Source organism: Aythya ferina (genome assembly GCF_964211825.1).
Source record: "Aythya ferina genome assembly, chromosome: 13".
Lineage (NCBI taxonomy): Eukaryota > Metazoa > Chordata > Aves > Anseriformes > Anatidae > Aythya > Aythya ferina.
In genome coordinates this window covers 8,256,727-8,278,471 of record NC_140311.1, presented here as the reverse complement: position 1 = coordinate 8,278,471, position 21,745 = coordinate 8,256,727, and the positions used below count along the sequence as shown (strand labels likewise).

The following is a 21,745-nucleotide window of genomic DNA, read 5'->3' as shown; positions in this document are numbered from 1 at the left end:
TAGAAAAGAAAAAAAAAAAAAAAAGAAAAAAAAAAAAAAAAAAAAAAAAAAAAAAAAAAAAAAAAAAGAAAAAAGCGAGTATGACATCCTGAAAGGCCTTGGGAGGGAGTTAAAATTCTGCAGGCAGCACTTTGCACGCACAGCAGCCGATGCAGCATTCTGTCATCCACAAAAAAAAAAAAAAAAAAAAAAAAAAGGAAAGAAAAGAAAAAAAAAAAGTGCATTGCAATGGCGTGACCGGGCGGTGCAGGGAAGCGTGCACCACGGTGCGTGAGTCAGCAGCGGCCGCGGGCCCGGCGAGATGCAGGCTCTGCATGGAGCCAGCCCTGCAAGCGCGTGCCTCCAGCACAGCCGCTGCACTCTGAAGGGCACCGAGGAAGCCAGCCAGCGTTAATTTTAATTCGTGCTCTCTCCATGACCGAGCTCTAGGGCACGGGGTGGGAGGGAGCAGCCCTGTTCTTGCTGCTGCAAAATCTGTGACCGTTTGGGAAACTGTTTTGGCAAAGCGTGCTTCTCCTGCCTGGTCTGGAATGGGAGGCGAGATGCGTGCCGAATAGGGCCTGGCAGCTGGCTTATTATTTTGGCAGAGCCCAGTGTAGTGTGGCCTCCCAGGGCAGGATCTCAGCACGGGCTGAGCCATGGCTGTGCCCCAGCTCTCCACTGTTTGTCTCAGCAATGAGCACCCAGGTGCGGTGTCCCAGTTTAGACACCCACCGAGGGCAGAACGAACACCGTACCTGCAGGCGGGGACGTCTGGCAGCATGCAGCACCGCCTGGGTCACCTCCGCCTGTGGGTCCTCCACGTGGAAATTCAGAGTGGGACATGCAGGGCCTGAGGGAAATGGCTCTGTGATATCTTCCCTGTTATTCTCATACATTTTTACAGAATACATTTTTCTGTATTTTTAAAAATTCCGTGTATGGATGCTTTTATTCACAACTCATTACTCCCAATAAGCACCTTTATATTTTTTTTTTTATATACTTAAATAAACAATGCAGCCCCATTAATTCTGCACAGCATCACATTCAGCTCTACAATTTTTAATTACAGGTGAAATACCAGCTTTTGCAGCCTTCCCACCTCCTCTCTCCACTTCCTGGAGAGGATGAACTGCTTTCAGCCCCATCCCAGACCCCCTCTTCCCTCCACCCCCATAAGCTCCCCAGCAAGAAAAGATCCTGGGGCCAGCGCCATCAGCCTGCGCTGCAGAGCAGCAGAAAGGAGCTGCACAACCCCCTGCTTGAGGGGTTTGACAAGTGATTTACAGCATTGCTGCTTGTTTCTGGCCAGACCATAGCTGCGTGTATGCCATGAGCCCATTATGCTCCCCATCTCCAGGGAGGATGGGGGATTTTGCCAAGCAAGTGGTGCCCTGGCACTGATGCCTGTGCTGGGCAGACGGGTGCTCTGGCTGCAGCCCTGGCCCCCACAGAGCCCAAATCCAGCCGCACTCCCTCTCCCTCCCTCCTCCTGTGCAGCTCTCTGTGCGGTGCACCAGGTGGTTTCCACCACGGGGAGGTCACCGTTGCCTGTGAATCCCCCGTGTGAACAATTTTGAAATAAAACACCCTTTTCCAACTCCTCCCATTGATCTCTCCAGGGGAGAATAGATGCTTGTAAAAAGAGATCAGAGAAATTTGTTTTGTCGGTTCTCTCTTTCATCTGTACATATTCAGAAACAAAAGGAGCTGCCACTGGAGAGAGGGAGATGGTGGGTTAGATGGTGGGGAGACAGAGCCACGTTGGAGGAGCTGCTCACTGCATTCACCTTCCCACACAAGGAATTAGCCCACCTTGATCTGGTGGGGAGGATTTGTTTAAAACACAAATACGGAAGACTTATTTTTCTACTGAATCAAAATAAACACATGCCCATAAAACACCTCTAAGGATGACAACAAATGGGGCAATGCCAGCAGCAAAAGCACTGCCCAGAAGCAGTCGCAGCACAACTTATCCTCCCAGAGCGACTACATCCACAGTGCTGGGAACAGGAAAAAGGGGAGTTCCTGATATTGGCCTTCAACCAAAAGCAGCAGAAATTATTACAAGTGTGGCAGGTCTCAGGAAAACATAGAAAGGCCGTAGCAATTCCTGCTGCCACGACCAGCATTGCACAACCCTGCACCAGCAAAAGTCGCATTGATTTGTGTTTGTGCAGGAGGACAGCTATTGAGGAGCTTTGGGCTCCACAGGGCTCCAGATTCGTCCCAGTGTTGCTGGTTTCATTTTAAAAGGAGTCAAAAGGTGACACATGAACGCCAGGTCTGCAAAATCGTTACCAGAGGGACACACCGGGTCTGCTCCAAGCAGGGGGAACTTTCCACAGGGGTCTTGCTGCTCAGAGGTGCTGGGGTCCCTCCCAGCTGCGGTTCCTCTCCCAGCCACTTAACTGCTTTCTGCACCGTTTCGCTGATGCTGCTGAGGGTGCTGCAACCATTCAGATAGCCCCATTCATTAGTAATTAGGCAGGCGTTGTCTGGCATCTAGATTAATCCCGCTTTTAATTATTTTGAAACTGTGCGAGATTTCCCAGGCATTAAAGATTATGCCCGCGCTTGCTGATTCCGCAGCAATTATTCTAATGTAATGATGTCTATTAAGACGCTTCCCAGCTCGCCGTGCCCGGAGGGGAAATTCCCAATTTCTCCCGGCGGATCACGCACCTCCGGGCCGCCGGCAGCCCCCTGCCCGCTTTCCGCGGAGCTGTGGCTGGGTCACACCGAGGGAGCAGCCCCCGGGGAGAAGCAGAGGCCGAGCAGCATCGGTATGGAGGGCTCCGGGGCTCGGTCCCCTCCATCCCGCCCGGTACCGCCCGGCCCCGGCTCCGGCACCTCTCGGCTCCCTCTGGCGGCCGCCGAGCCGCAGCTTCGGCTGGGTGGCTTTTGGGGAGGTTTAAGGTCACGAAAATGGCCCTCCCGGGGCAGGAGGAATTCTTTGACCTGAAAGAAAAGGGGTAAGGTCGGCTCCTGGATCAAGCTCGTTCCGGATTTTCTTCAAATTTTAAGGGAGATGTTTGAAAGAAAAACGTCATCTCGAAGATAATAACAGAAATGGGACTTGAGAACCTCAAAATAGCTGTTCTGAAATCCCACCTTTTGTTTGGCCTAAACACCCCTTGAACTCATCCTTCCTTACTCTAGCTCTCATCATTCTCTAACTTCATTTACAAGAAAATTCACTGTTTGCTGACAAAAGGGACATTGTGCCACCAGACAGTGAATTTCTGCTGTGGGGCTCCTCATCAAGGTCAGGTAGCTGAAAACCCTTCAGCAGAACAAGGGCTCAAATGAATGCATCCTTCGAGGAGTCATTCACAGCCCTCCATCCATGAACATCCAGTAAAAAATACAGTTTGTGCAGTTTATAGTTTATACCGAGGTTTATGCCAACAACTTCTTGCAAACATCCTTGCAAGCGAAAACCTTATTTGCAGTCATACAAAGGCAAATACAAGTTCAGAGAGCTGAGAATACCAAAAAGCTGTTTTCATATTCTGAAAATGAACACAGCCCTCTCTCTAAATGTTTTGATTGCTTTGCATATATATTGTTTCTGTATTTCATTGCTCCCAACACAAAAAATGATATAACCTCACCTGGCTGGCCTAATGCGTCCTTTCAGAGCTGAACTGCATGACAAAGCTTCTGGGTAGAGACCACAGGTAATTTCACTGAGAGATCCTCTTGAAGCTTCGAGCCAAATTTGATTTTGGGTCTAAACTCGTCACTCAAGTCTCTGGGGATAGCAGAACAGTGACATTAGCATTATGGCAACACAGTCGGCTCTGAACTCAAGAAATGGATTAAATGAAATTACACTCTTCCCTGATGAGGCTGGTGGAATGGGGAGATTGCTTTAGGAAATCCAGAATTGAATTTCATAGGTAAGAGTTCAGATGTTTTGCTGTTTGCTCACGAGGGTGCCGTGCATGCCGCTCCTCCTGGCCACAGTGGAGCTACAGGTAGCGGCGGGCTGGGATGCCCAGCATGGCTCGGGAGGGCCGGATTCAGCCACAGGGGACAAATGTCCCCCTGTCCCCTTGAGGGCTGCACTCACAGGTTGTGGGTCCCAGCTCGCGGGTTGTTAGGGAACATCTCCCTTAGCGCCTCAGCACTCTTGATGGCAAAGGCATACAAGAAAACATGGAGCATGTCCTGTCTCTCATTACTGCAATTTTAAAATCATGTTGAGCCATTTTTGGATATTAACTCTGGGCAAGCCTTACCTGACATCTGGGACAGCCGATGTCTCGAAGGGGCACTAAAAGCAGAGGGACCACACTGCCAAAGGTCCCCCCCACCAGGGTCTGGCAACAACCAAAGCTTCCCCAGCTCCACTCAACTATTTTGGAGACAGGGCTGTTTTTTGTAAGTCAAAGATTTAAATCCATCACCTGCTTGGAAAACATTTTGCAGCATTCTGGGTCCACAGCTGAAGGTGTGCATTGGTTTGACAGGTTCACTCAATTACCTGATGTTTCTGGCTGAAATTTGAGAGGAGACGTATCGGTTTTTCTTCTCATCTCCTTGGTGATTTTCATGAGCTGAAACATCAATTGCATTGCATCCATTAGGTCTCATTCATGTCTCTGATCATTTTTGATGTTGTGAAATTTTTATAAGTTACATGAAATAGAAATCGAGTAAGTTCACTATTACTCAAAGATGACAGTGCAATCGAATATATTACGCTATACTAAAACATATAATTATGTTATACAAATAGGTTGCAAAGTTCATTGACAAAAATCAGCTGAGCGATTCCCTTCCAACAACCCCTATGCACTAGACACCATCTAGGTAACTTTTAGTAAATACAAAATATTTGCCCCAAATATAGCACCTTGCAAGACCACTGTAGCTATCAACTTCCCAATCTGTGGGAGGGCAAACTGAACAAACCAGCAAAACTGCAGATCAGTTTTGTTACAGAAGTCAGGATGGCTTTTAACATTACAGATTCCTTTTAACATTACAGATCAGTGTTACCCCATCTCCATCTCCCAAGCAGTCCCCGGTTTCACGCCAGCTGCCCCTGCACTGATGCTGGGGCTCAGAAAGCAACCCCCAAACCACTTGCATTTATGCCAGACTTCACTGTTTGGTGTTTTTTTTCATTGCAGGGAAGCACCTTTTGTGACCTCCATGCCATTAGCAGCTCCACTGGCAGCACTTCCAGCATACAAATATATAAAGCCGTGTCAGTCAAATGCACGTGCGCTGGCAGATCCCTCCACATCCCCATCTAAAACACCAAGGCTTCACAAAACCTTGCAGAGAAAACGTTCCACAGGTACTCACAACAGGAAGGGCACCTCCGTTCATACAGGGAATTGGATTAAGCCAAGGCAAAGGCTTCTCCGGACACCTTTGGGTCTACCAGCCCCAGTGTGAGCCCTGCTGATCTGAGGGCACATTTTATAATCACCAAGAAAGGCCTCCATCCCAATCATAAAAAAGCCTATTTTCTAGTTGATTTTGGTCATTCTGCTCCTTTTCATCTCATCTACTTTTGCATCTAAATCTGTTTTTTTTTTTGTTTGTTTTTGTTTTTATTTTTGTTTTTGTTTTGTTTTAATTATTATTTTTTTGTGCTTGAAAATACCTCAGGAAGCAATAAAGCAGGGTGCACTGGAAGCTGCAAGGCAGCATCTCCTGGCGCCAGCTCTGGTGCAAAAATGGTGGGTATCATGCAGAAGAAAAGAATAATCATATGTATACAAACACACATACATGTGCACACCCAGGAACAATCCCTTAATGATGCAGACCTTTGACAATAATATTTAAAATCAGCAGAAACCACCACTGAGAAAAGCTGGGAAAAGCAGTTAAAACCTGTGCACTAACTACTGAACAACAGAAAGTCCAAAGTGGCTTTGCTCTTGAAGGCTGTAGTTTAAATACACTTTAGAAAAGCCATAATTTTAAATTCCTATATTTGCCTGCCAACAGCTATTTCATTTGTGTCAAAATTACTATCCATTCTGAACTGCACAACTCCCAATGCATCTTCAGATAAAGAAATAATCACATGAAAATCAGAAGTCTGTAGTTAAATTTTATTTATCAGTTCTATTGTTAAATTACACAATCAAAGTCAGTGGATCGGCTTGTAAATCTACACAGTAAGACAGCATCTACAGTGGAAATCAGTAGAATTTGATATGATTATGACAAAACGGTATCCTTATATTCGTACATCCCCTATATACAATAAACAGTATACACAAAGAAAATGCAACTAGTCTCTGTAAACCATGCACACCACAGCATAAAAACAAAATGCACCTTCTGCAACAGGCCCTCCAGCTCGTTCACGGTTAAGTCCTGTTTCCAGCAGTGCCTTTCAGTTTTAAGAGCGCATTATTTTCCCCCATAAAAAAACAAAATACAACAGAGACATCATATTGGCAACTGCAGTTCTCATTAAAAAGAAAAAAAAAAAAAAAAAAAAAAAAAAGCTGTACATGACATTATTCTCTTTTCTGAGTTGCTAACGCAGGGTATTGGTTTGCAGCCGTGCTTTTCCTTTGCCCCAGGCAGGATTGCTGCCCACCCAGGTCGCAATACAACATCAGCTGTAACACAGCCTTCGGCTAACTTAGGCACGGAGCCTTGAGATGTTTTCAAAGCCTCCTTCTGCATTTCATGCCCCCTGCCCTCTTTGTGTATATAATATTACAGGCAAAAGGAAGTAGTGCAAGTGAGCCTTGTAAGCATCGTGTATACCGGGACGAAGAGTGCTGTTTCCAGGTGCCTCTGTCACCCAGCGCCGAGCGGGAGAGCCAAGCAGACACGCGCGCACCAAACGCGACTGAGCACGCGGACAGAGATCGCCCTTCAGTGCAAAGCTCAACAGCGCTGCAGGCTACGTACAAAATTTCTGAACTTGCTGAATTTATAACCAAAGCCTTACAGAGCTTTTTTTTTTTTCTTTTTTCTTTTCTTTATTTTTTTTCTTTTTTTTTTTTTTCTTTTTTTTTTTTTTTTGCATAGAGATTATAGGAGCCCCTCACCTACAGCCCCATCTCCTCTCCCTGTTGGTCTTGGTGAGCCTGGTCCTGCTGGGGCTGATGGGGCAACAGCTCCAGCTCCAGCAGTGCCTGCGTCCTGTTTCACCATGCAACTTCCTCATACTGTGTAACTATGGCTATGGTAATACTTGTTTCCATCATTTTTAGTCATTGCTAGTCTGTCGTCACTAAGAAGGGCTCAAGAGCGTAAAAAAACAGCCCTATTTTCATATTGTGTAGCAAAGATTTACTGGAAGTAAATCCTAATTCAAGTGTAAATCTACTTCTTCAATTGAGCAATTCTCTTTATAATATTGCTGGGATTAGAGATTTTTATGACTTTTTAAAGACACTATACAAATATCCGCAACACAATTTCATCTAGTTTATATCACCAATTATTAAGGAATAATAAGTTCAGCATTATGTATTCTAATGGGTAAGAAAGACCTAAAATTAGATACTGTCACAAGATTATAATTGGTAAAAGGCTTTATGAAACATGAAGATGTGCTGTAACTTCTCCAGAATGGTTAAAATCATATTGACCTGAAAATTTCTGGAAATAATGTCTTTAACATAACATTGGCATTGAGTTCAGAAACTTTTTTTTTTTTTTTTTTTTTTAATATGAGTTAGATCAAGCTTAAAACTCTAAACAGCAGTAGGTAGAAAAAGTTTAAAATTTTAAATATTTATATAACTACAGAAATTACTTCTATTCCTTTTAAAAGCCAATATTATACATAAAACTAGTCAATATTCTTTCTAGACCTTTACTGTTCCCTTCATTGTCCATTCATTAACTTGGTAAATATCATAAGCAGTTGGTGGCCTTTGAAAACACATAAATAAAATTAAGATAAAATCAAAAGGAAAAGGTTTTGCTCATATACTGTATTGTGAGAGTATGTTAAATGCTCATTATTAGGAAATGAGTTTGCTTCCCAGATAGGTTTCAGCAGAGCATCATAAACATTTTCCAGCATCCCATTTTGTATTCATAACTAATTTAAGGATTTTTTTTTAAATAAATGTCCAAACAACCATTTCCGATGAGCTTACTTAGCTCCTGTATTTCATAAATAATCCAACAAACCTAAAAAGGACAATTTAATTACGCACTAGGATTAAGTGTTCCACGTACAGTACAACATTTACTGCAAAGGCAACTGCAAAGGCAACATTTTAGCCTCTTTTTGCTTCAAATATTTAAGAAGCTTAATTTGTCTGGACTACTCTGTCGGCTCCGATTTGGGTGTTGGGTTGGGTTCTGCTTTGCTTTCAGTGTCCAGCCAGTCTCCTGAGAAGCTCCCCCCACTACCGCCGCCACCGCTCCACGTTCCCTATGTAGTCAGTGCTGGAGCTGTTTTCGCCCTGCTCTTTCAGGTGCGCCTGCTTTGCCCTCAGGATCTTGCGCTGCTCCTGGCGTTTCCGCCGTGCTTCCTGGTGCTCCTTCTGCCGCATGTACTGGTACCGCTGCAAAAAAAGGTCTTTTGCATAATCGTACAATTCCATGTCTAAAAAATTGAGGGCCTCGATGCGCTGCTGAGTCTGCTCATCTATCTCCACGCTGGAGGCCCTTGTGCTATTGTACTGCGTGAACGGCGAGATGAAGTTCATGTTAAAAGTTTTCTCAAAGAGATACTGAGTCTTCCTTTGAAATTCAGTAAGGCCGAAGAAGGCCATGCGCTTCAGGTTCTCCTTGGCACTGTCTAGCAGAACCTTGTTTCTCTGCTCCTCTGGCATGACCGACAGGTTGTAGCATCCCACCAGGCTGAGATCGGACAGCATGCGGACCTGGCGGTTGTTGGCAAGGTTGTAGGGGCAATCCATGAACTCCTGGAGGGAGCAGCCCGACCAGTCGTCCCCTGTGTAGCAGCTGGGCAGCTCCTCGGTGGTCGGGGATCGCCCGTCGCAGACATGCAGGGACGCTTTCCACGTGGCTCCTCGCTGGACGTGGCGCCATTCGCTCAAGTATCGGGAGACAGGGTCACGCAGGATGGTGATATAGTAGAAATTCCTGCAAAGGGGAGAGAGAGGCAGAGCATTTAGTCTCCTGCGTCTTGAGCACACGGCATATCAACACTCAAAATCAATAGAAACTTGGAGATGCACTTAAGATGCTTTCAGAAATGCTGCTGCAGAGTGCTCCTCTGTGTGCTCACCTCTCCGAGGTGAAGGATAACTGAACAAAGCCCCTGTGGGGGAACAGAAACAGTGATATCTGCACACGGATTGCTCTGCTTAACAGGTTTGCCTCTACACAGGCTGAAGGGAACCCCAAACTTCCATCTGTGGTGGGCTGCCCACGTAGTAACATGCTCACGCTGGGCACTAAGAGATGCCCTCCCATGACCCACAATGGCATTATCAAAACATCTCCTGTGGTGGAAGCCCGAGCCCAAGCAAGCACTGGTAACTCTGGCTTTTCCATGGCCACATCACTTAAATCCCCCATCCAGAGGAGCAGCACAGGCTGCTCCCCAGTCACGTGGGAGCTTCATTTGAGAGCAAAGCGTTGTTTTGTGCACAACCAAGCTGGGGTGACAACTTTCTGTTGCCTGCAAAGCGCTGCTTATACAGCTTGTCACGGTGAGCAGCTGTGGGTCTGAGCTGCACAGGCCCTACAACAGTGCTATGCCTGCAAGGAGAACATTTCCTGTAAGACATTTCCTTTCCAGATAAATGGGACGTCCCCAGAAGACCCAACCTCCTTGAACTGAAACGAAGATCACAGAAAAGCCCAGGCAAACACCATTTTATCCTCCTGCTTTCACCTGATACAAAGATGAGAGAGGATAGAGAAGTAAATAACAGGAAATTAAACGGTGCATTACAGTGCTTTGTAACAAAAGATATTCCGAGGGAAGTGGAGGCTTTTGTTCAGAGCAGCAGGATGGTGGCACACACGGGGAGGCTGCATGCATGGCTGTGACATGACAGCACGTGCCAGGGCAGCACCAGAAGCGCTATGGGCTGGGCACGGGGAATATCCCTGCCCAGTGCGCAGAGATAGCAGGATGCCCTGCCACACAGTACTGTCAGGGTAAGAGCAATCTGCTTCAGTAAACTGAATTGAAGCAGCTCAATAAGCAAATTGTCCTGCCAGGGAAGCTCACTCCTCCAGGATGAGGACACAGAGCAGCGTGTGCCCAGCAGCTCCAAGCTCCCAGGCTGGGACTGCCGTGTTCTGGGTGCTGTGTGAGGAGACGGGGTATTTCTTTGCTCTCCAGGAGACATCGTGGCTGGCCACCCGCAACCAAGCCTTTGTTCCCCATCGTTTCCTTCAGCAGAAAAGCCACTAGATGTCAATGTTTTACAGAAAATTGTCTCTGGGTGAACTCAAAAATGAATCACAGCCTCTGAAAGCACCCAGTAGCACTGGGGACAGGAAACAGAGAGTCACCATTCCCCTTCTCTTTTAGAGCATCCAAGCTTATAAATGATTAAATAAATGGAAAGTACAATAAACTTGCAAAACCAAATACAGCCAAGGAGCCTGATAAAGCATCAGTGGCCGACACAATGGCACCTCATGTCTGGAGAGCCAGGACGCCACGATCAGCACTGCCACGTGTTTGCAGGCTCACCCTGGCACTGCTGCAGCCACCCCGGGCTCTGAGGGCTTTGAACGCAAAAGCAAACATGTTTGGTGAGCGAAGGCCCCTGCCACAGTCCAGAGGAAGGTAACTTTTCCCGAAGTCTCATTGCAAAGCGTGGGCACAAAGAACGTCTCCAAGGCAAACCCAAGCCCCTTCTTTAACAGCTGCCAGAACTACTCCCAACTGGATCCAGTTTACTACCACCCTGCACTAAAATAATGACCCGATCCCTCAAGCAACATCAAGTTAGTACCATAGCTGTGGCATGCCTATATAACATACATGTATAGTAAGAAGCCTTGAATGACCAAAGAGGCTGAAGCAAAGCCCTGCTTACCCTCTGTACCAACTGGCCCGCTTTTGCACCATCAGCGGTTCGAGGAGGCTGGGAGCAGAGCAGGATGCAAGAGTGGGGTGCTGCTTGCTGAGGGATGCGGCCAGCAAACCCACAAGCTCTAAGGTCATCACAGCAATCGATGGGGAGTTAATGCAAGAAGGAAAACAAATGCTGAGCCAAGATCAATGCAGTGAGCATTTTATCATAGCTCAAATTCTTCAGCCTCTCTCCTTTTGTGCTCTTTGGTCATAGGCAGTGACAAAGTGCCTCTCTTTGCTGCTACTGTAAAAACAAAAGAATGAATAAAATGTGCATGTTGGTGGAAGAAACTGTGTTGTAATGGATCACCATCACCCCAGGTGGCCAATTGCCTCATCCAGCCAAGTATCTCCATCAGGACCTGTCACAGCACGTTGAAGGAGACCAGGTGAAGGAGGCTGAACAAAGCCGTTTGCTCAGCTCTGCAGTGAGGACGGACGTGGCCAGGCTCCCTCCAGCACCTTGTGCTCAAGAAACCAGGCTGTGGGCAGACTTATGGGATGCCCACATCACCTGCTCTGAAGCACAGTACCCTACAAACAGGCCCAGCACTGTACTTCTTCGTTATGCCATGTCATACTTTGCTTTGTCAGCTGCTGGGCCCATCTCAGCTGCCTTGTGCATTTCTCCCCTTCCTCGGTCTCCTTGTCAAAATTCTTCTGGAAAAGGCACCATTCCTTCTGGGAACACCAGCTTTTGGGTTAGCCCCAAGCCACACTGATCAAAGTTCGAAATCATGGCAGCTCCAGAAAAGCAGCCACGCTGCTGTGCGTTTATCTGAACTGAGCTTCAAAAAGTCACAAACGCTTTAATGCACCATCGAGTAAGAGCTGTGCCAGAGACAGATTCGGCCATCAGTGCTCAGAACATCCTTCTGCTGCAATTGGGAGGCAGATTCAAAGCTTTGCAATTATTTTTAGCTCTGTACGTAACAGCTTGTTCCCTCTGCTATCTTAACAAGGGGGTGTTGAGCTCCTGCCCATTCCTTGAAGCTTGTGCTTCAGAGCCCGAGACAACATGTTTGCAGGTAGAGCTCAGACTTCACTGTGAATCATCCCTCCAGCTTAAAGAACTGCCCTCTTCAGAAATACAGGTTTCCTAATAAAGTTTAGTTGGGTGTCTACGAAGAAGAGAACAAAGGTTGCTCGCAGGCAACTTAGAAAGTAGGTTGACCCTGGGGCCACCAGGAATCTGTGATGGTACAACAGTCACTTGTTCCTGCTAGCTCCCTGCACGCAGCTATTTCCTGAGGACAGCGAGCACTGAGCAGTCTCACGATGCCGAGTTTGCTCCCTGTGCTAAATCAACTGCTCTGCTTATCACATCATTGCAAGGTTAAAGCGAGAGCATTTTTGGGAGCAATGAACTATTTGCACACGATCCATTTCTGTAGAAGAGCTCAGAAAAGGTCAGAGTCTCTCTTCAGATAAATGCCCAGCTAATGGCTCACACACCCTCCACCAGGGTGAGAAAGCTGCGCCGGGGAAGTGGTGATCCAGAAGGTCCCACACCACACCCCTCTTCTGCCTGGGCTCTGATTCAGCTTTATATGCAGCCCTGGCATGGAGGGCCTCTTTACCTGCCCTAAGAGAGCAAAAAGCAAACCAGCTCCCAAAACAGCCCTGGTGCTGCCTAGAAATAGGAAATTCTTGGTGCTTTGGTACTTCTATCATGTGTGGGAAGATTTTTGCTAAAAGTGACCGAGCAGAGCACACAGTCAGTGTGCAAACCTGCTTTCAGCTGTCCAGTGCCTCAGCCCACAGCAGCCCCCTCTCCTTCCTGCACAGACCTAAGAGAAAATAAGAAGCAAACTGAAACCTCAAAGACCTCCGGTGAATCTCTCTGAGGGGTTTATTGAGATGGAGCCATCTGCTCTCTTTGAAAGATAATTCTGTGGTCATATAGTGCATCTGTGCCATGCCGTTCCCCACATTCCCCACCTCTGCCTAGCACAGGGGCTGAATGAGAATCCTTCATTTTTATTTTTTCAACCTAATGATTTTTTTAAAAAGCATCCTCGTAGCAAGCTTCTAAAAGCAACATTAAAGAAAAAAAAAGGCAAACTGAAGTCAAATTGAGGAGGTGTGAACCCCCAGGGGATGACAGCACTGAATAAAGTCAGAGACTTCAGAGCACATAGGGACTTTGCAGCACCCTCTCTCCTGCTTTGCCACCCCATCATGGTAAAACTACCGACAGCTGAGCAACCTAGGGTCTGAATACAGCACCCACCTAGGGGCTTTACCTATTGCACCTGCTCCCAGGGAAGGGCACCTTAACCCCAAGGGAAAGGCTTCAAACCACTGCTCTGGGGTCCAAGAGAACAGTAATTCCACAAGGACTACAACTAGGGGGGGGTTGGCTCCACCCCTATGAGCCCCTTTAGGTCCTGCTGGTGCTCAGGCAGAGGATTATCGATCTCTATCAGAGGACAGAGGCTGTTTAATTGCTCTTTGAGGCAGAGGAAGACTGGAGGTCAGGTGCTGGCAGCTGCCATGCCTTCAGCCTGGAAACCTGAGCCTGGCTTGATGGAGCCGTGAGCTAAGAAGCATGAGATGGAAGCTGAAAGCTAACCACCTACTCAACATTACATCCATTAGTGTACGGATAAGCAGGGGAGGGACCGAGTGACCTTCTCCCATTTCCCCTAAGAGAGGAGGCTGTAGCAAGAGGGGCTCCCAAAGGCTACAGAGGGGAAGAAACCGACAGCCCTTGCACGGGGAGCACTGCAGCCCTGACATCCCACTCAGACTGTGCCCGGGGGAAAGGTAAACCAGGACAACAGAGCTTTGGTGCACGGCTGAGGAAGCAGAGCTGTGATTAGCAGGGGGAAATGCTGGGGCAGTCCCAGTCTCCCAGCAAAACTAAGGCTACCCTTTAAACTTGCTCAAGCACATCAGTTTGCACCTAGGTCAAGCTCATCCAGGTGGCAAGCCCGGCTAAGATGGTTTGGACATGCAGATGAGCTCATACAATAAATGGGAGGCAGTTTTGCAAAAGTGTTTCCAATGCTTTGGTTGAAGAACGGGGAGAAGGGGAAATTTGGGAATGTTTCCTGTTCTAGGAGATTTATTTTTTTTTCCACGGTAGGTCAGCTTACAGACTTTGTGGTATATTAACAGGGCAGTGAGAAACCCAGTTACACCACAGGTGAGAACAGACTTTTTGAAAGGAAAGTTTCCTTTGAACGGAAAGGGCAGGGGCAGAGGGACAGATGAGATTTATATCATGTCCAACAGAAAAGCAAATAAAATGAAATCAAACCCTGCAGCAGGGATTCTGCATATGAAACTGAGGATTAAGTACTGAGCTACTGAAAAAAGAAAAATAATCATATGGTTGGTGACTCGGCACCAGAAACAATGTGCAATCAACCAGATTTGACTAATGGTACAAGGACGACCAACATCCTCACCACCCTCCCCATAAAACAAACTAATTTATAAGAGTATTCTTTTCATCTTTAAAAGCTGAGCTTTTTTTTTTTTTTTTTTTTTTTAAGACAGCAACTTTTCCTCTTCGGTAGTTATCTGATGAAACGAAGATGGTCCTACACATGGGTCCAGATCCTTTCTTTCCTCCACCACCACACCAAAGCCCCGCTGCAGCAGGCTCCATGCTCTTCCCTCATCCTGCACCATGTGCAAAAGGTTTGTGCACTGCATAACCTCACAGCGTAGCTATGGAAGGTCAGAAACACCAGCGGTGCTAGTCTCACAGCACCACAGGTTAGAAATCCTCCACGTGCAGCTCCAAAGCTGCCAAACCCTGCAGTTGATGTATTTTAACTTTCAGTAGATGGGGCACGAGGCCAGTGTGGCATAGGTCTCCCTTGCCCATCCATCATCCCCACCACGTCTCCAGGAGAAGTCAAACTCAATTATATCAGGCCGGGTGCCCAGAGCGCCTGGCTCCCGGTAGGTGAGGTTAATTCCCATAAAGAGTGGCCCACTGAGAATTTGATTTGCTAATACTGCAAATTGTTCCTCAAAGAGAAATACCCCTGCTGCCTCGTTTGTTAGAGGCAGGCATCTGTTTGGAGATCGCTCAGAGAGAAGCAAAATGTTCATTTAATACTGTGACTCACTCTAATCCTTAACAAACTGTGTCACCTACAGACACAATTGAAAGGATGGGGTGAACATCCTGGTGACGGCCCTTCCTGCTCCGACCAAGCATGCTTGGGAAAACCCCTTCATTCGTAAAACCCCAAACGCGAGTACCACTTCCCGGCTGAAAGATGCCCACGCAGGACAGTTTGCAGAGGCTAGGCCAAAATATTTGGCAAGCTCTCACACACATCGCTGGGAATCAAAATGCTTGCATCTACTCCAGATTGGTCCCAGATGCTTCACATCAGTGATTTGGATGACAACAGAAGCAGCAGCTGAAAAGCATCACCCACCCACTCCCCACAGTGCTTCCCTGTGCTCCCAAGCCCAGCAGATGAGGGAAAAGGCCCTGCTGCTGACTGTGGCAGCATGGAGGGAGGCTGCTGTGCTCCCCGGGAGCTTCGGGAGGAAGCTCTCACACCCAGCATCCCACGGTGGCAGCATGCATGGAGCAGGATCCTTGGAGCTGGTTTGCTGCCCTCGCTCTCTCTCTCCCCTCTCACCTCCCCACCCCAAATCCACTGCTCTGTCTGCTCCCCAGCAGCCTCGATGCAGTGGATGCGGAGCAGGCAGGCCAGGAGCAGGGCTGGTCCTATTGCTTTAGCTACGAAGTGAGACACCTTCATTCCGTCATTTCAAACCAAATGCCCAGATCTGCCTCGTCCGAAATTCAAAGTACAGCAAAATCGAGCTGTATAAATGACGCCCTATCAAAGAAGTACATCTTGAAGGTGCAATGCAAACTTTTTTTTTCTCCACAAGCAGTTCCTACAGCAGTGCCTAACGCCACCACCTGTTGCAGTACCTGGCAGAGGTGCTGTCAGAACAGCAGCAGCATTCCCTTTTACAGCCCTTTATAAGGTCAAATATAAAAATTATGGGAAAGAGGAGAAGGAGGAGGAAAAAAAAAACACTCTTCTCTGCAGCAGTCTGCAAAACTACACACACATGGACTTATATTCCTTTACTCTGGTCTCAGTATGGCACAGGAGAATCATAACATGCATTAGCTCAGAACAAGGGCCTAGGAGGAAAGGAGATAAGTATTTCAGAACTGTGAATTAAAGCCTTTAGCAAATGTAAATTTACATTTCCTCTAAGTAATCATTATGTTTTCACTTCTATCAGCACCCAATGAATCACAGAGATGTTTTGTCTAGAAACACTAATGGTGGGGGTAGGAAGCCAGCAGCCTACCCACAGTAACTGCAGCAGGAGAAAAATGCCAGAGGAACCCATAAAAAGGAGCTGGATTTTGCAAGAGCGGCAATTATACCAGCCCATCATTGCCCATGAAATTATCAAATGGGAAAGATTTGCAAAAAAGCAGCACTTCAGGCACAGAGGAAGGCAGAATTTGAAGATTTTTTCAGTTCAAGGTACCTGTTCATATATGTGCAGAGCTGGTACCTGGAGCACAAGTATACTGAAAATAAGGTTTTAAAGAAATAAAAAATATGCAGCCTCACACACACACATGCTCCCAGCTACCCTCACACACAAACTAATTGTCCACAGCATTGCCTGCGCAGGGGAGAGCTGCCCTGCAGATTTGCCAGAGTGGTATTAATTTCATAATTGCCTGTATTATTAAGATCTCTGCAGGATACCCTTGCACACAACCAATTCAGCAAGAACAGTAGCCTTTTTCACTTTTTTTTTTTTTTTTTTTTTTTAGTGGTGGATAAAAAGAGAAGCAAGCTTCCATTTTTAGACTCAGCAAATAGAAGAGTGACTCAGCGGCTGGATCCGTCCCCGAACTCGCCGCCTCCACCCAGGAGCCTCGCACGGGAAAGGTGGCAGTGCCCAGACCCATCCACCCTGGATAGGCTGCAGGGAAAGGGGCTGAAGCGCCTGTTGGTAACCCCCATCTCCCACCACCACCTACCCAGAGCAGCAAAGCTTCCCACTACATTAATTTCATTACACGATAGAGGTGTCTGGATGGAAGGCAGCAGTGGTGCTGAGGCAGCCCGCTCTCACTCTGTACTGGGACCCTGGAGCTGCACATAGGAGGTAAAACCCAAAGGAAAGAGAGGAGCTGGCAGAGGAGCCCCAGCTAAGGGCATGTCGTGCTTCCCCCCTTGCTAGGTGCTGAGCTGTAGTGATGCTGAATTTGTGGGGTGTGCCTCCAGCAGCATGCAAGGTCTTGGCTTTTTAAAGCGCCTTTCTCGCCCAAGTCAGTTATTCCTTAAAAAAAGGTTGCAGAGCACAATCCTGCCCTTAATACACGCTAGGAAAAAATACAGGTGTGGGTGATGTCTTTAGGAAAATTCACAAACTGAAATCCACATAGCACCAGGAACACCTTCCCACTTCCCGTGCAAGGAACCACACAGACACTGCAGCACCATCCCTGGCCCCAGGAGCTGTGTCACACAGCACCTCCCCGTTCTCTCTTATGGATTTATTAAAAAGCATAGCAGACCTCCCAAAATGAAAAGGGCGGCAGGCTAGGCTACGGTGAAAGAGCTGGTGAATAACCACAGGATGTTGCTATAAATCAGATATTTACTACAGTATTTACCCTATCTAAATGCTGTTGCAGGAATTGGTTTCAACTTGTAACTGATATTTCTGTGGCGTGGAAGATAGAGGTTTGCAAAGCCGACACTCCATAAGCAGCGGTTTACAGAGATGGAATAGTGGCAGTTTTTCATTTTCCAGAGTCCGCTCACCCTTCCAAAAATCTTAATGCCTCATTGATTCATAATACAGTACATAAAGATTTCATTTTTTCCTGCCCACAGTGATATATTATGGAGGCAATCTATTTTGCCACTGAAAAGTTTGCTTAGTAGAAAAATTTGGAGTTTTGACATTCAGGAAATTACAGTCATCTGTAAAGCACGATTGATATGCCAAGGCTAACATTTTCATTGCACTTATGGAGCCAGGATAACTATGCTAAGATATTTATCATATTCTAAAAAATTCCAGATTCTTGTTTATAAAAAGTATATATTTAGTATTAAAGAAGAAGGCTTCATCCTTATATTCACACACATTTTAGATATGCCTTAAATGCGCTAAGCCACATACTCTCTGACCAGGTGAAAATACTTAAATAATTTAACAGAAACCAATACTTCAGAAAGTTTCTGCTTCGTGGTGACTTGTCAAGTGGCATGAAAAGCAGCACAAGGGATGGGGACTGCTGCTCGGAACCTGTCACCAACAGCCACACAAACAGGACACGTGAAACTAAAGATTAGTGAACCCATTTTACATGTAAACTCTGCTGTTAATATTGTCTAGGAACAAGATGGTGTAGAGGGTCCCAGTCTCAGCTTGCCACATACATTTGTCTTTTTTGTGAACGTATGAATGCATATTTAGAAGCTGTATCTATCCTATTTCCTCAGCACTCACTGCAATTTCCTAATCACTGCTTGAATCACAGTAACATGCCTCCCAACTGCTTCGTATATAAAAATATGTACTGCTCAATGGCCCAGCCTCAACACTTGAGAAATCTTGGAGCTTTCAAGATCATCCACATTATCTTCAAGAACTTCATATATCCCACAATGGGGAATTAACTCCAGAGAGGTGTTTATAAAATCATTTGTTACTATATCAGATCTAAATCAATTCTCTTCAATAATACATAAAAGATCAAGGTTTGGCTCATGTGAGAAAACATAAGGCTGATGTTCATTCCTTCACAAGCCATTTGCAGATAATCTCTCATATGCCAGTTAATGTAGCTCATGATAGGTTACACAAGAATGCTTTTAAAATCAAAAGTGAACGTATATACTGTATAATAAAAGCACATTAATGCCACTTATATTTTGCTTGTCATAATTATTGGACACACAGAAATGCAAGGAAAAATCTTTCATGGTCTTTCTAAAATTTTGTCAAAGGAAGACATCTATTGAAAATGTATTTGAAATGTAATTAATGAACTGATACTAATATATTCTCATTCTTATTGCTGAAAGGGGCTGAGGAATGGACAACATATTTATAGCTGCAGCTTGCTACAATTTTAATTTCAGCTTTCATTGATTTCATTTAGCACCACAAGACTGTATAATGAAGAAATCTGTATCAATTGAAAATACCAAGTGTGCTCCTGCCCCACTAGGGCACTTCAGTAATATCACGTAATGAAAGGGGATTCTCATTTAATTGAATTGGAAATGAAACACATATTAGCTAAGAAAACTTAATCAGCGCAATAATATTAAAATGGGCCACTCAGACAAACTATTCTGATTAAGTCACTTGCAAACATTTCTGTAATCATCACTGAGACTTGTGGCGTTAATGATTTAAACTCACTTTTCTACTCTAGGGAACAAAACTGTAATTTCATGGTAGACAATTAGAATATTTTAAACCTTCTCTCACACATTACAATAGTCTCCTGGTAAAAGCACAGGACCCAATCCTGCAAGGCAACGTCCAGAGCCTCACCATCGAGGGAACCTGCGTGAATGCCAGCGTGTCATCAAACTGATTGATTTAAGCCAGGAGACAGCCCAGAAAGCACCTTGCGCTCACTTGCTGGTGAGCCCTCCTGAAGTACTCACGGCAGCTCCTTTGCTGACTTCATCTTTAATCTTGACTAGTTGCTGATAGCACACACCAATGCACCGTAAAGCTGTGAGCTTTAAGTATCTCCCAGCAGACCAGGATTTTAAAAATCTCACTCACCCATAGTTCACATAAATGGATTTAAAATGTTCACGGAATAGCAGAATGCATTTCTAATAAAACTTTGCCGATGTATTTGTTGTGCCAAAGCTCAGCTGGGAGACGTTTTTATTTCAGCTAAGCAATCAAGAATTTCCAGATATCACAAGAGGAGCAGAACATCCCGTTTCCGATGTCTGCTCATTCCACCACATACATTTAGTAAAAGCATGTTTTACTTAGTCCGAATTAGTTACAACAATGCCCTTAGAGAGGCACTTTTGTGGAAAATGACACTTTTGCTTCTTACACAACCCTGAACCAATGCAGGGATATGGCCACCACATTGTGTTGACAGGAGGACTGTCTACACAGTCCAAGCGCGTGACATGCCTGGGAAGCAGAGCCTGAGCTGGCAATACCTAATCAAATGCTTTCCTGGTGGTCAGCGAAAGCACATTCAGCACAGATATCAGCTAAGACACATTGCGTTCTTATGGATTTCAGATGCCTCCTACATTGTTCATTAATCTCCAGCATTAAGATGTTCAAAATCCTATTTCAGGACAGCCAAAACCTAATTCTGGTTTTGCATCTTTTCAGTGCCATGGAGCAAACTTCAGCCAAATTGGCAGCTGCCCTGAGGTCAATGCAAAGAGGAGACACAGCAACCTGCGCCAGCCGAGGAGAGGAGCCCAGCTCCCTCCTGCATGAGCTGAAAGGGTGATGACTGGCATTGCTGGGCAAAAACCACTCGAATGCACAGCCCACAGACAACGCTGCTTGCTCTGCCTCTCTCGCAGTGAGAGCAACACGAAGATGGACCAAAACCTGACCTTTTCCTGAGCATCCTGTTGCTGTGATTCTTAAGCCATGAGCCTGCTGTGCTCACTATCCTCAGCTTCCCAGGCAGAGGGCTAACCAAATAGATGGTACTTTGAGCCCTTGGCCAGACCAGCTGGAGAAGTCTTGCTTACGATAGTCGGAATATCTTTACAAACACCTTAAAAACAAACTGATTGCAACTGAAGCCAAAGCAAACTTACCAGCCAGAACAAAGCCAGGAAAGGCACCACCAGCCCAGCCCCAGCACGACAGCCTAACACAAAATAAACATCTGGTCGAGAACCATTCATGTGTGTGAAAAAGCCTGCAAGTCACCACGTTGGCATCTCTATCCAGGCTGCTCACATTCCTACTGATGCTAAAGGGAAGCAGAGAGATCTAGCTAGAGAACTATAGTCCTCCTCTTTGAGGACTTTCTAAACATCAAATGAGCCCAAGCACTGAATGAGTGCATTGAATCAGCACATACTGTACTTCATCCAATAAATCACAAAAATCCAGCGTTATTCAGTGAGGTTCACAGGTCCTTCCAAAAGAAGCTGCAATTCTTCCTATCCCTCCACCCTACTCTTCAAAATATGAAAAAATGAGAAAACACTCCTCTATAAGCAGCAGCAAATGGTTCAAAATGGCATCATTCTTATCTGTGAGCATCTTCTGAATGATTTTCAGAAGACACAGTTCTACTCCTGCATGGATTACATGCTGGCTAAAAATGTGTGTGACATTTTAATTATCAAGTACAAATGTTACTGCAAGCAAGCAATGAAACAGATGGTGTCCTGAATTTTACAGTACAGCCACATTTTCCAGCTCAAATTTACAGTTCACCAATCAGGGAGCTTCAAGTCCTGACTTTACTGCGTTTCCCCTCAGCATCTGAACCACTGCAACCAGCGATGCTGGGAGTGCAGTTTTGGGAGCAGAACCACGACACAAGTCAACTTCCTCCACGTGAACACACAATCTGTTTCCAACGAGGAACCAAAACGGAGCACAAATCTATCCACCTCAAAAACATGGCATGCATGAAGTGGGAGAGTACTGTTGTCTTGGAAAAAGAATAAAGAGATGAAAGAACAATTGCCCTGCTCAAGGGAGCAAAGAAGGAGACCTTGCTACTTCCACCTCAGTGAA

The 21,745-nt window shown here is 45.9% G+C and overlaps 1 protein-coding gene across 1 annotated transcript in view; it reads right to left on the bottom strand.

The window, feature by feature from the left end:
* Positions 1-6,054: 6,054 nt before the first annotated feature.
* Positions 6,055-21,745, bottom strand: part of HS6ST2 (heparan sulfate 6-O-sulfotransferase 2) — a 128,836-nt gene continuing 113,145 nt past the window's right edge. The window contains exon 2 of the mRNA XM_084534354.1: positions 6,055-9,045. Within this exon, the coding sequence (XP_084390480.1) occupies positions 8,343-9,045 (703 nt within the window). The 3' untranslated portion in view covers positions 6,055-8,342. The remainder of the gene's footprint in view (positions 9,046-21,745) is intronic.